The sequence below is a fragment of the Cervus canadensis genome, chromosome 24, assembly GCF_019320065.1.
Source record: "Cervus canadensis isolate Bull #8, Minnesota chromosome 24, ASM1932006v1, whole genome shotgun sequence".
Classification (NCBI taxonomy): domain Eukaryota; kingdom Metazoa; phylum Chordata; class Mammalia; order Artiodactyla; family Cervidae; genus Cervus; species Cervus canadensis.
In genome coordinates this window covers 53953188-53968277 of record NC_057409.1, presented here as the reverse complement: position 1 = coordinate 53968277, position 15090 = coordinate 53953188, and the positions used below count along the sequence as shown (strand labels likewise).

At 32.9% G+C, this 15090-nt stretch overlaps 1 protein-coding gene across 3 annotated transcripts in view; it reads left to right on the top strand.

Annotated features, from left to right (window-relative positions):
* GLS (glutaminase) overlaps positions 1–15090 on the top strand; it is an 87661-nt gene that overhangs the window by 7406 nt on the left and 65165 nt on the right. For all 3 annotated transcript variants that reach the window (XM_043445050.1, XM_043445051.1, XM_043445052.1), the window contains exons 2-5: positions 6015–6111; positions 6466–6587; positions 11125–11254; positions 12222–12301. In XM_043445050.1, coding sequence (XP_043300985.1) covers positions 6015–6111; positions 6466–6587; positions 11125–11254; positions 12222–12301 — 429 coding nt within the window. The remainder of the gene's footprint in view (positions 1–6014; positions 6112–6465; positions 6588–11124; positions 11255–12221; positions 12302–15090) is intronic.

Below are 15090 nucleotides of genomic sequence, written 5' to 3'. Positions count from 1 at the left end.
GCCTCAGTGTCTCCAGTTCAGCTATTTTCCCTCTTTCTCACCTTCTATACCCAATTCCCCTTACCTTTAAAAAAAAATGAGGTAAAAGTCATGTAACATAAAATGTACTGTTTTGACTGTTTTTAAATGTACAGTTTCATGGCATTAGATACTCCCATTACTTTTTTAAAGAACCCAGATAATTAAGCTTTATATGTAAAATATATATCTAAATCCTTTATGTCTACATTATATAGTCCTGAGTGAGTAACAGTTTATGATTTTTAGTATAGGAACTTAGGAGGAAATTTATAGGAATATAATTTATAGGAATTTTGAGTAGCTCAAACTGAGAATTAGAGTTGGAAGTGATTTTAAAAACATCTATTTCCACCTCATTTTACATAGGTTATAAACTGTCTACAGTTATTAAATGACCTAACCAAGGTCACACAGTGTTAGGACTGACTTTGTTTTTTCTTCCAGTATTAGGAGATTAATATAATGCTTTATAAGTTTTTAGGTTTATTATTGAAAGAGACCTTAAAAACCCATCTCCCCAGCTGACGTTTTTTCCCTTTTGTTATACTTGCTATAGGTTGTTATCCATCTCTGTTTGAATACTAATTGATAAGAGAATTTATTACCTTTGAAGGCAGCTCATACCATTTTCAGAGTTTTGTTTTTCCTTATGTGTGGCTGAAATCTGCCTTTTGTTAACTTTCACCTATATATTTTAGTTATTTTGAAGAAGTCATCTCTCGTGTGGTATTAGAGTAATTTCAGTGATAGAATTCACATATCTGTATTTTTACAACTGGAATGACTTGTTAACAGATACTTGACTAAAGGAGTGCATGGTTGGAAGGACAAACAGAGTTGGACATCTGGGACTTGATCTGCCTAGGTCCTCACTCTCACATTGAAGTCAAGCAGATGTACCCTTGGGTTAGACTCATGAAGCTGTATATATGGACATTTTGTCATCAGCTGATGTAGACAGCCTGGCCACTTCTCACATAAAGGTTGCTTTTGTGTTTCTTACTTTGACTTGCTTTTTAATAAATTTAAATAAAGTCCAGCTAAAACAGCTGCCTTATCTCATCCTTACTTTGTATTTTACAAGATGCAGTTTTAACAAGGCAGAATAACAATTTAGTCATCTAACATAAGTAGTTTCCCTGTTAGCAGTTTGGTTAGAAATTCTTCAATATATAAGGAGTCTCACCTTTCTTTATTTTGAATAAACTCCAGGTATTCCCCCTAAAATGGAGTGTAACAACTCCACACAGTTGGTGTGGCATAGCAGAAAGAATCTGGGATTAGGAACCAAGTACTGACTTTCTAGGACTAAATCTGGTCCAGCCACTTGAGTTGTGTGACATTGGCCATATTACTTGACTTTTATCTGTAATTTGAGGACAGTTTACCCACTTTGCTTTATCTCTTGGAGTTTTAAGATGAAACAATAGAAAAGTTCTTTTAAAGTAAAGCTTTAAAAAATGTAAAATTTTGTTTTTTAATTCTCTAATACTTAGCCTTGGGGGAAAATGATTTAGAGGTATCACTTTATCAGACTTATAATGGTATATGATCAGCCACTATGAATGCAGCTTTCAACCTCACAGGTTCAGTCTGCCAATTTACTGGTGTTATGGACACTTTCTGTCAATCAGATCACTCTAAAATCAAAATGATAAACTGATTTAAAAGCAGCTCCAAGTATTTTTTTCAGATCATTGTTTTAAAATGAAGATACAAGTAAAAACACCAAAGCATTCTTTTGTATTCTATTAGTGGGCATCTTTTTTTTTTTTTTTTTTTTTAACTTAGTTGAAGAAGCTTTTGCTTTTCTAATAGGTTTACTATACTATATTATACATTTGAGTTATATGGAGTTGACAAAAAAGATAGTACCCCAGCCTTTATAGTTTGGAAAGGTCAAGTAATATGAGACATTATTTAACAAAATAAGACAAAGTAAGTTGTTTTCCATTTTTTCCCCCCTCCTCATTTTGCAGTTCATTTTCCTTCCTTCATTTGATAATAGAGTTTTTTACTTAGAAACTTTTGATAGCATAGATAGTACATAGCCAATTTATAAACCAAATATCAGACTAAGGAGTTTTATTGTCCTTTTGTATTGGGAAACTGGTTGATCAGTAGTCAGAGACGGTGTCTTTTCATGTTTGTAGAATTGGTAAATTTGTAAATTTTTTGGTAGTCTCCTCATTTATTAGTTGATTTACATAGAACTCTCTTAACACTGAAAATTGGGTATTTTAACAACTCGTGGGTAGAAACAGGCACCCTAATTCATATATCCTATGCTCTGGCTATTTGCTGTTCTTTGTAAATACCCAGTGAATGTTTACTTTGATTGCTGTGGTCATTCTGTTTCCTTTGCTGAAAGTCCTCTTCTGTTGCCATATTTCCAGCTCCTACCCATCTTTTAAGTCTAGCTCAAATTCCATCCTCCCCTGAAACTTTTACCTTGTTAGTTCAGAGTGAGTAGTTTTCCAATGATTGGATCCCATTGTTGATTTCTTGTAATTCCTTATTATGTATGTCTTCTCATTCCTTTTTAGATTGTAAGCAGGAACTAGTATAATGCTGTACATGTTATAGATGCCAGTTAAATACATGGGGTTTTTCTTTTTTTTTTTTAAAGAGGTCGTTTCTGTGTTTTAGGCAGATATTTTGAGAGGGTAAAGTAGGAGAAGGAAGGGGTAAAAGAAGGAACAAAATGATGATGAAAAGATCTTAAAGGCAAAAATTAAAAAGGAAATGAGGGAGACTAAAAGGGAAGAATTTAAAAAGTATAAAACAAGGACTTTTCTTTGAATTTGCGCATCTTCTATGTATACCCATTTTAGTTGCTGAGTGTTGTAACTATTTCATGTTTTTCCTCCCTACAGAATCTGAGGGCTTATCACCAATTGTTGGTACTACAATGTGAAAACCTGTTATAATCTATTTTTTTGTCATTAAAACTTAAACACTTCTTTAAAATATCCTAGTTACTATATATTCCAAAAACTACAGTTTTTAGCTTTTGAGTTTTAATGGTGAAGTATAATATCATTAAGCAGTGCCACAAAGTGGTATTAAATTTGGGGAAAGAAAGTGTTAGTTGCTCAGTTGTGTCTGACACTGCGACCCCATGGACTGTAGCTCACCAGGCTTCTCTGTCCGTGGAATTCTTCACACAGGAATACTGGAGTGGATAGCCATTCCCTTCTCCAAGGGATCTTCCCGACCCAGGGATCGAACCTGGCTCTCCTGCATTGCAGGCAGGTTCTTTACCATCTGAGCCACAGGGAAGCCTGGGGAAAGAAGTGGGGGAGGGAGGTAATAATATCAGGAAAGGTCTTTGGGGTAATTTCTGTGTGGTTGAAAGTTTGGGGAGAACCTTTGCATTTGTTCCCTAGACTATTGAAGTAAATTCATTTTCAGATCAGAGTCTGAGCTTTTAAATGCTCAGATTGGTAGTACTTTTTTTTTTAATCAATTTTGAACATTTTTTAATACATTTATGTTTATTATTTATTTATTTTGTGAGCATGGTATTTTAGGGATGACTTAAATATCTCTCCAAAGGATAAAAATTAGTCTCTTGTCCAAAAGTAAGTAAGTATTTAGCCTTTTATGTTAGCTGTGGCAATAAACATGGTCATTTTAAATTCTTTGCCCTATCTACCATAAGCTGAAGAACTGTATATTTTACGTTACTTACATAGCTTTTAGGCAAAGCAAATACCATTTACTGGTGTGATAAATATGTGGAAAGCTTATTCTGCAGTTTTTTAAAGTGATAAACTACCACTATCTGAAGTTTATTTAACAAGCCATTTTCTGTAAATAATTAGTATGCTATTTTCCACCGATTGTTTTTGACAGCTGGCTCAATTTTTCTTTAAATATTAAGTCATCAGTACTATTGAATGCTGCTTAATGGTTTTAGATCAGGGTATGATCTAGAAAAATCGTACCTTATAAAAGTAATTACTAACTAGTAAATTTGAGAGCCAGTAAAACTGTAGAGGCATATATTTTGGACTCTGAATTCAAAGGAACAAGGTTTCTAAATATATCTCTACCACTGTGCAGTCTTGGAAAGTTTGTTGACCTTTTTGAGCCTCTGAGAAATGGGGACAGAGTCGGTCTTTTTTTTTTTTTTGTCAAACAGTAAATATATTGAGCATCCAGTGTGTACCAGGAATCATACTTTATTTTGGATAATAGTACTTTTTGTCATAATAGTAGGGATTAAATTAGAATGCATGTAAAACAACTAATAAGAATACTTAACAGAAGTGATCCATAATTTTTAACTCGTATAATTAAAATATCCCAAATATATTTTTAAAATTTCTCTAAGAGCCAAAATTGTTTTAAGGAGTAATTATATATCCTGGATGTATCTTTAAATTACAATAATCCTATGTGTTAGTTTTTTTTAAAACATTGGCATGAAATTCTTGTACTTTAGGGTTGACTTTAAAAACAAGAAGCTGGTATGATAGCTTTGAAAACAAGTGTAAGTGACATTAATGCCAACATTAGTGTTTCTTTGAGAAATTTTATATGTGCATGTGTAAATGTACATGCTCTGTGAGCTGACACTATTCTCTTGTCTTTTAAAATAGAAATATATGGACCACTCTTTAATTTTCTCTTTCTTGAAATAAAGGTAAAGCCCTTTCCAGACATTTTGTATACACATATGTACAAATACATACATGTATTTGTACCTTTGATTTTAATAAATAGTGATGGGTGGGGAAGGGATTGGTCTACCCTCAATCTATAATTCTTATAACATCACTCTAATACATATGACAGTCATGAATGTTCAGAATACTGAACTGTGTTCATTTCAGTTTCAGAGCCCTGCAAAAGAAAGTATTTATAGGTTCATTATAGTTTATCTGAAAACTTTGCAATGAGTAGGAAGAAATTTTTTCTTGATTAAAAATTTGATTAATCAAGAAAAAATTTTTCTTATACCAACTTATTAGTTAATTAAGATTTTAATATATTTTTATGGTAACATTTTTATTCTAACAGTCTTTGTGATATGTGGCATTTGATGTGTATATGTAAGCCTAGGTCACTTTAGAAATAGTCACTACAACTACTGACAATTGAGTACTTTCTGCCAGGCAGGGCACTGAGGGTATTAAATGTGTAAGTCAACTGATTCTCACAAGAACCCTGTGAGGTAGGCCTTGTTATCACCCTTTCTCAAATGAGGAAACTGAATCACAAAAAAGTTAATTAATTTACCCAAGGTGACTCGACTAGTAAATATTATAGTCAGGACTTGAGAACTTGTGCACTAATCTTTTCTTAATTACTCTCTCCCTCAGATTTTACAATCAGATTAATTATTCAAACTATATATAACTGTTTATAACAAATATATGACTATAATATATATGTTATATTCAAGGACTCCCTCATAGCTCAGTCAGTAACAAATCTGCCTGCAATGCAGGAGACCTGGGTTCACTTCCTGGGTCGGGAAGATCCCTGGAAAAGGAAATGACAAACCGCTCCAGTGTTCTTGCCTGGGAAATCCTATGGACAGAGGAGCCTGGCAGGCTATAGTACATAGAGTCGCAAACAGTCGGACACAATTTAGCAACTAAACCACAACCATGTTTTACATAGGTATAATCATCCTATAAAAAAGCAATAACAATAGAATGAAATATTGACTCTTACCTGAACATTTTCTAGGCTCATAGTTAGTATTGGGTGATTGTATTAGGCTGTACAGGAAGAAATCATCATAACAGATGATTTAGGATTACAAGACACCTGTGTAAATGAATGAACGTGTTTTAAACGTGCTTCTCAGTGTGGTTTCAGTAGTACTGTTTGATTTTGGTAAATCAGCGTTTATTAATATGATAGTAGGTCTTGAATCAATCAACTGTAGTCTGCTTCATTATTTTAAAATGGATTAGCTAAAATCTGCTTGAAAGTTCACATAAGAGTTAATTTTGTGTTCTTTTTTTCCTCTTTAGTAAAATAAAACAGGGTCTGTTACCTAGTTTGGAAGATTTGCTGTTCTATACAATTGCAGAAGGACAAGAGAAAATACCTGTTCATAAATTTATTACAGTAAGTTTTTATATTTTTCTATCCTAACTTTTTGAAAATCAGTAATGTGAATCAATATACGGTGATATCACAATGTAGTCTTAAAGTCATCTGACATGTAGATTTTGACTGACACTATTTCTCTTATTTTCAAATTTTCATCATGTTCATTTCAAGGTAATCAGTGAAAGGAAATGAAAGAAACAATGAGAAACTTGTCCAGAAAGAGGGTAATAGTGACACTAAAATGCCATGTATATATATTCAGGTCTTGGGTAGAAGTCTTTAAATACAGGAATTAAAAACTTGTAGTTGGAATAAGCATATACATTATTTGCACTATGTATTTACAGACTCTTATTTTTTTAAAAACAGGCACTCAAATCTACAGGATTGCGAACGTCTGACCCCAGGTTGAAAGAGTGTATGGATATGTTAAGATTAACTCTTCAAACAACATCAGATGGTGTCATGCTAGACAAAGATCTTTTTAAAAAGTAAAAATTTCTGCCAAACCGTTAATGGTCATTTGCTGTGCTATGTGGTATTTTTTTCTTTTAAAACAAAATTGCATCTTTGAAAGCCAGTGCTTCCTGTGTAACTGAAAAAAAGAGGGGAAGGGATTTATAAACATCAATTGCTTAGAACAACTTGGTGCACATTAAAGTTCTATAATATACTGGGGCTAAGAGTATACCTTGAGACTGTTCTGAGGAAATGTAGCCATGGATGTTTCCAACTTATAATACCTGAAGGTTGCATTCAGTTTGAATGAACACACTCTGTCCTGTTTAAATTGATCTCTAAGTTATTTGCGTATCTTGCAGCCTTTCTCAGCATGGTCTCTGTTTCTTTCTACAAGTTGATTTAGGTGACGTCATAAAATGGGAAGGCTTCAGGCAGCCTGCATTCATTAGGGTTACGTGTCTCCATTGTCTGCTTCTCTCCTCACATCAGACATAGGCTTACTGCATAGGCTTTTGTATTTTTTTTTTTTCCAGAATATCTAAAAACTTAATGCCAGCTTTGGACATTAATGCCTTGATTTGGTTGAATTCAACCAAACATTTGTTGAATTCAACCTATATTTGCCAATCTTTATTTATTTTCTTTAATGTGTTCCTACTAGTCTGATTGCTTAATAATTTGATAGACAATAAGTTTGTCATGGAACCCAAGGAAGTATATGATATTTTACAACTAAAATTGAGTGAGAACTAAAATAAAACTGTAAACACTACTGTTAAACCTTGGCTTTTTCCTGACCATAGGCTTAGGTTGAAATAGATCTAAAGAATTCCAGCATCTACCTTGAAAGTTTATTGTATGTATGTATTTTTATATATGTTTTTATTTTATTGTCTTTTGGGAGCTAGATGATTTGTTCTAGATATCTGCTGAAGTATCCTGGAATATTAAGTCATCTGAAGGTATAAGTATTTAACTGAGATTCTCCCAAGTGTCTTGGCATACCATGAAGCAGTGAGTGCTGCCTATTTTAGATCTGTGTCTTTTCACCACATGGTTCTTGATGCTGTTAACTCTGCTGACTTTATAAAAGATTTTAGGTTCATGTTGGAATTGATGTTAGGAAATTTGAATCTTCGAACCTGTTCTTTGTGAAGGGAAGGAAATAATTTCTAGTTAGCTATATTTTTGCTGTAAGATTATTTTATTTTTAGTGTTCATGAACTCTGTGCAAAGTGCCTTCTGGGGAGTTATTTTAGTATATCTGAGAATGAAATTGTCAGATTTGATTCAAAGACATGGCAGATAGGTATGTTGGTTGTGGGTATGAGGAATTGCTTTGAATTCCTACATGAAAACAGTATTTTATATCTTTTCAGTACTGGTTAAGGTTTTTTTGTGCTTCATAAACATACTGTTTAAATATGAAATTTTAAAAAGTAATTTAAATACACTGAGTAAACAGAAAAGCATAAAATTTTCTACTATAAGTATATTAAAAATAACAGTGTTATTTTAAACACTAATCCAATTAAAAAAAAAAAGAACCTGACAATTGTAATATAGGCAGTTCCCAACTTGACAGATGCTTAGTGGTCTATGTGAACAGGCGGTGGAAAAGTTTATGTCTATAGGCATATGATTTCTCTTTTCATTCCTAGAATGAGATTCAGAACCTCTGACCGCCAACCTTTTCAGGTCACCTGGAAAGGTGATTGCTTCAGAGAAGTGTTTTCTCTGTTTTCAAAATAAGTTTTCTAGTTACTGTTGCCAGAAATAAACTATCTGACTTTCATGCAAATGGGAAGCAGATGTTACAATGGAATTTATTTTCCCAGAGAAGTAATTTATAAAGAAAGGTGGTAAGATTTGGTTGAAGTCAATGTGTTGACATTTTACCTAAAATACATTGTTTGTTAATATATATATTCAGCCTTTGAGAGTAATCTGAGAAGCATGTAAAACTTTTCTTTAAATGGGAAAATGAGTTCTAAGCAAATTTTTGGGGGCATAGTCTGTTTGAAAGTTGGAGACTGCCTGTACCTGTCTAGATACTCAATTGTTTTTAATGCTAATAGTCTTAGTAGAAGTAGAAAATTTGTGTTGAAAAGGAATACCTTATTTATTCATTTTAGCCATGGAAATATTAGAAGTATTATCATGTGTGATCATAGTTTTTTTTATCATCTTGTTTTGGAGGAAATGAGAGCTAGTCTTTGTATTTATTTGATTTTTCTTTGAAAATTCTTATCCACTTTGTTATCTTACTAATGAAAAATTATATTTGAAATATTCTATAAAACACTGATGTGCATAACAGTTGTTAATCATAAACATTTAAGTTAAGAGGGAAAGTAAAATTATTTTTGCCAGTTTACGGATTAGAAAACTGAACAAAGAAAGCATGAGAAAGATGTGACTTGTTGAAAATCATAAAACACTTCCTCTTCATTCTACTTTGTATGACTTCCGATTTTCTAGTTAGATTCATGACATCCATATTAAAATAACTCCCAAGAAAACATTACAGATTGGAATGCTCATCATCATGCAGCTAGACACTCTTCTGATATTGCCTTGACCGGCTACAGTAATTGACCAGTGAAGGCTGTTAGCACGGCTTTACCAGCACCTTCTAATAGAGTAAAAACAAAAAAAAAAAAATCCCAGTTTCACTGACTATACAGTTTTTGCATAAAACCTCCTTTTGAAACTGCTGATTAATTTTGAGTAGGTAAATAGTAGTAAGGTTAATAATTCTTATTTGTTTGGCAGTCCTTTTATTTTCTCATGCCACAGTTCTTGAGAAAAGGGGGATGTAGATTGGATTTGATATAGTATAGCAGAATAGCGATTTAAGTGGAGAAGGAAATGGCAACCCACTCCAGTGTCCTTGCCTGGAGAATCCCAGGGAGGGGGAGCATGGTGGGCTGCCGTCTGGTGTCTCGCAGAGTCAGACACGACTGAAGCGACTTGCCAGCAGCAGCAGCAGCGATTTAAGATCAGGAATTATAAACTTTTTTCTGCTAAGAAATGTCTTTCCTTATATATTACTTGTAACTCTCATGTACAAGTTGAATTACTGTTTGATGCATATTAAATATTAAGTCAATGACAAAACAATATCAGGTAACATTAAAACTATCATAAAATTTATTGGTTTATTGAACTAAATATTACCTCTTGGATGTCAGTTATTTCTACATCTATAGCTTAATAATGGAAATTAGGATTATAACTTTTCCATGTTGTAATTGAAGCACATCTTTATCACTGAAAATAACCTATTTTATTTTAAATCAGTGTTTAATTTTATGTTGACCAAGTGAGTATATATTCTGGATTTTTATCAATAGTTAAAATGTGAATCTGGCTTTTAATTCTAATTTGCTGTTTCATTTAGAACATTGAATTAAGGTACTGAGATAAAAATTTATCATTTACCATGGACTGAAAAATTGAGAGCGTCTATTCTCCAACTCTCCTTTTATAATTAGTGCATGTTATTTATTTGCAAGTTACACAGAATTTTCTTATCTGTAAAATGGGGAAATTACCTTCTTAAAGTGTTCATCTTTTGAGGGTTAAACAGGAAAAATAGTACTTGAAGCTTAGTACTTTTTAGTCTGTTACGGGCTTAGTCTTAGTTGGTATAATGGCTTGATGCTCAAGTCTATAGTGTCTTCCTTTATGAATTAAGTGTTCTATTATTGAGTTTCTGAGACTCACTTAAGGTGAGCTTAGAATATATGGTTGGCTGTTAACCTATTTATAAAACTCTTTTTTAGGGTTACATTAATAAATTGATTTTCTAGCTTAAACCCTTTTAAAACAAAGCAGAATATTGATTCAAATTTAGATTTCATGCTTTCCCACCACCGTATCATTTAAATAGTTTTTAACAGTGAAACGTTTTTATTCTACAGTGTGTTACACATCTTAACAGTGCGTAGAATAATGTAAACATTTTTGGTGATTCAAGTAATATAAAATTATTATAGTATTATATTTTATAAAGTTAAACATTATTTTTGCAAGCATTTAAATAAGTATTTTATGTTAGAGACAAATCTGACTAAACAAAGTTTATAGCTTAGAAATGCAAAATTTTCAAAATGTAATTTATAGAAAATATGTTAAAATATGGAATGTTTAGTTTTTTGTGAAGTTTTTTCTTAGGGGACATATGTCTGAGGTTATTTCATGGAAAAATAAACAGGATCTCAGCTATATATTAAAGTCTGATTTTTGTTAACCAGATGTCATGCTGAATGCTTATCATATCTGGTAGGTGAAAAAGTCTTGTTTTTAGATGGTCTTGGTACTTAACCCGGTGGAATGCTCTGTTGTTTTCATCTTTGATGCAGTTTTTAGGCTATCTAATTTATTTCTTTAACTTGTTCAACAGCTTACAAGCAGCTACATGAAAGGGTGCTTGGAGGAAAGAAAATAATTTAGAAAGTATAATTTCTAGAATTTGTTTAAAATGTTGAATTTCTTTTATTGTTTGAGTATTCTCCTAATAGTGTATTATTAGCAAGTACTAATTTTTTTCATATTCCACAGATGTGTTCAAAGCAACATTGTTTTGTTGACACAAGCCTTTAGAAGAAAGTTTGTCATTCCTGACTTTATGTCTTTTACTTCACATATTGATGAATTATATGAGAGTGCTAAAAAGCAGTCTGGAGGAAAGGTAATGTTTTTGATGTGAATATTTTCCTAAACCAATAATGGAATAAATTTAGCTAAACTTGAGGTGTAGAGACTAAAATTATGTGGTTTTGTGTTTGGCTAAGTAAGAAATTTAAATGAACCCACTGGATTAAGTTCTTTTAGAGTAACAGAAGTAAACAAGTTTAAATCACTCGGTCGTGTCTGACTCTTTGCGATCCTATGGACTATAGCCCTCCAGGCTCCTCTGTCCATTGGATTCTCAGGCAGGAATACTGGAGTGGGTAGCCATTCCCTTCTCCAGGGGATCTTCCTGACCCAGGGATTGAACCAGGTCTCCTGCATTGCAGACAGATTCTTTACTGTCTGAACCACCAGGGAAGCTTAGTGCTTTTGTACTTTTTTTTAAATGCTTTTAAAATATTTCAAATATTATGGTTAATTGTTACTTTCATTAAAAAGAAATCTTTTTGATTTTCAAAGGATTAAGGTGGCCTTTATATTTTTAATTAATTAAAAAATAACTTCCTGGGAATTTCTGCAGGTATGATATCCTCAAATATTAAGTAAAATGTTTACAGTTTTAAAAATCCTCTACATAATATAAAGGGCTATTTTATTCTCGATATTGAAAGTTTTTAGATAATAAAACCCCATTATCATGATCCTGATTAAATAACTTTTGTTCTTTTCCCTTAAAAAAAAAAAATCAATTCCTAGTTCCTCTTAGACTGTGTTTTTTCTGAGAAGAGAGAATGCAATAGAAAACAGATGGTGATGGAGACTCTGAGAGGTCACTTAGATCTCACTTGTAATTCTCAAGTCTGTTATGCCCTTAGTTTTTATGAATATTGTTATAAAAGATAGACTACAAAGCCACTGGGTACTACAAAATGTTCATTGGTGGAAGCTAAATTGAGATAAATTTTTTTGATGGAAGAGAATATTTTATATTTTATCTGTTGATTTCTTTCCACTGTTTTGGATAGGTTGCAGATTATATTCCTCAACTAGCCAAGTTCAGCCCCGATTTGTGGGGTGTATCTGTTTGTACAGTAGATGGACAGAGGTAAGTTTATTTCAAATTCATCAAAACCAGCTCTAAAACTTAAATTTGCTCACTACATAACAATGAGCATGAGGTAGAGAGGAGCATCTTCTCTAATAGTAATTAGCCCCTTGAGATGACATAAATTCAAGAAGGCAGAGAAGTTTAAGTTTTAGTTTAATTTTAAAAAACTCAACTGAAATAATACCTTTTACTACATTTTATGAGGCATTTCAGCTACGTTATTCAGAGTTATAGTCTTGTTATTTGAATGTTTATTATTCAAGGAACTATAGTTACAGATTTGCTTAGGAAAAGTAGATTTGGCAAATATGAAATTACTCTCTAATGAACTGACCACTAATAGAATTAGTTCACCTTTCTTTGCTTAACATTGGTTACCCATACTGTCATTATTTTTGTTCCTCTTGCTGCTGATATGATTAGCATGGTAGTTAAGACAATATAATGTAATATATAGTCTCTTGCCCGTCAGTTCAGTTCAGTCGCTCAGTCGTGTCCGACTTTGCCACCCCATGAATCACAGCACACCAGGCCTCCCTGTCCAATCACCAACTCCTGGAGTTTACCCAAACCCATGTCCATCTAGTCGGTGATGCCATCCAACCATCTCATCCTTTATCGTCCCCTTCTTCTCCTGCCCCCAATCTGTCCCAGCATCAGGGTCTTTTCCAATGAGTCAACTCTTTGCATGAGGTGGCCAAAGTACTGGAGTTTCAGCTTTAGCATCAGTCCTTCCAATGAACACCCAGGACTGATCTCCTTTAGGATGGACTGGTTGGATCTCCTTGCAGTCCAAGGGACTCTCAAGAGTCTTCTCCAACCCCACAGTTCAAAAGTATCAATTCTTCGACACTTAGCTTTCTTTATAGTCCAACTCTCACACCCATACATGACCGCTGGAAAATCCTCAGCCTTGATCAGACGGACCTTTGTTGACAAAGTAATGTCTCTGCTTTTTAATATGCTATCTAGGTTGGTCATAACTTTCCTTCCAAGGAGTAAGCGTCTTTTAATTTCATGGCTGCAATCACCATCGGCCTGTCAGTCATTTGCAAAAGATGCAGGATTTCATGAAGCCTATCATAGTTGATTTTCAGGATGTAATCACACTGCAGGCATAACCACTGACATCTGAGGATCCAGCAGAATTATAAAAAGGATAAAAATATGAGGGCACCTCAGAGAGAGTAATTGGATAAAAAGTCGATCAAGAGAGGCCCTTGGAAAAATGAACAAAGTTCTGAAATATTTTTTAAAAAATGACCTTTTTATTATGCTGTAAGTCAGACATAAATATTTCTTATGTTGCAGTTTGGTCTTATCAGAAAAGTTATGCCAAAAAAAGAAAAATTGTATTTTTTTACTCATTTGAAGACTTTAGCTCAGAAATAAAATCATTCTGGTTTTTTGTTTGCTTTTTTCTAAGGTAAATATTTCTTTTTACATTAAAATATAACTTACATAAAATGAGATAGACAACTCCTTGGTGTATACAGCTTGATGAATTTATGTTAGATAATTTTATCCTAAATTTTCTTAAAACTACAAATCATTTAGATAAAATTGCAAATCATAATGTCCCAATTAAAGCTTTTATATGTCTCAAGTGCCTTCATTCTAAGTGATAATTTTATTTTTTTTACTACTTAATCTTTCTCAAGTATTTACATTTTTTTTTTTAAAAATGTGATTTAGTTCATTCATACTTAACGACAAGGAATCTGAGGCCCAGAATTTGTATAAAACTGGCAGAGGTGAAACTAGCACCTAGGTCTCTAAACTTGTAGTCCATTATTGTCAACATTATGACAGACTTTTATCCTCATCTGGGCCTGTGAAATGTATTAAACACTCATGTGTTGTATTAAATGTTGGGCGCCGTGAACAGACACAAATTCATGAGAAACATGGCTTATCCTATGAAATAAATTCTAGTAGGGAGTGGTATTCCTATTTTCTTGTATTTGGAGGAAATGGTTTTATCATGTAGTAGAAATTTTTATATTTGGAGGAAATTATTATTAGCTAATTCTCATGCATGTCTTTTTTCTTCTTAAACATATTTTGTGTATAGAGGTGATTCTTTTAGCTTAGCCTTCTTATCTAGAGAAATTTTGGAACTTGACTTTGGATTAGATCATAGGTGTTTTTAAATCCAAAGGTAGTAAGACAGGCTTTTGTCAGGTAATAGAATGATTGCCAAGTTGAAGTTATAGGCTGAATTACAAGTTATTCATAAATTTGATAAGAAAAATATTATATATTATTATAAAAATTATTGTTTTTATAAAAATATTATATTCTTTATTTATATATATATTTAAATATATATACATGTTTACTTATAGTCCATCATATACTTAGAAGTGAGGTGTCCCTCTGATGTCTCCATTGACTTCTGATTATCCAGGGGTAGTTATTATAGTGCCCAGTTTCACTATGAATAAGTTCCACTAGAATGAATGTGTGCCTTTATTGTGTTGGCTCACTGATTAGGGCACCTGGGATACTTTAGCAAATTAAACAGAAATCACAGCTCTTGAGGTCAGTCACAAAGTTTTCATTTTCAAACCTATTCTTGACTTTATGTGCATCCTAGCAGTTTGGTAACATAAAAAGCTTTCTTTTTGTTCCGCTGTGTATCTCCATGGTGATAATGAGTGCCTTTAGTGCCAACCCTTTCAAGTTTATAAAACTGGATGCTGTTTGTTTTAATGGGGCTGGAAATTATGAATAGATATGGTTCACAAGAAGAGGCATTTTTAGAGAGGGACTCAGAGAATGAT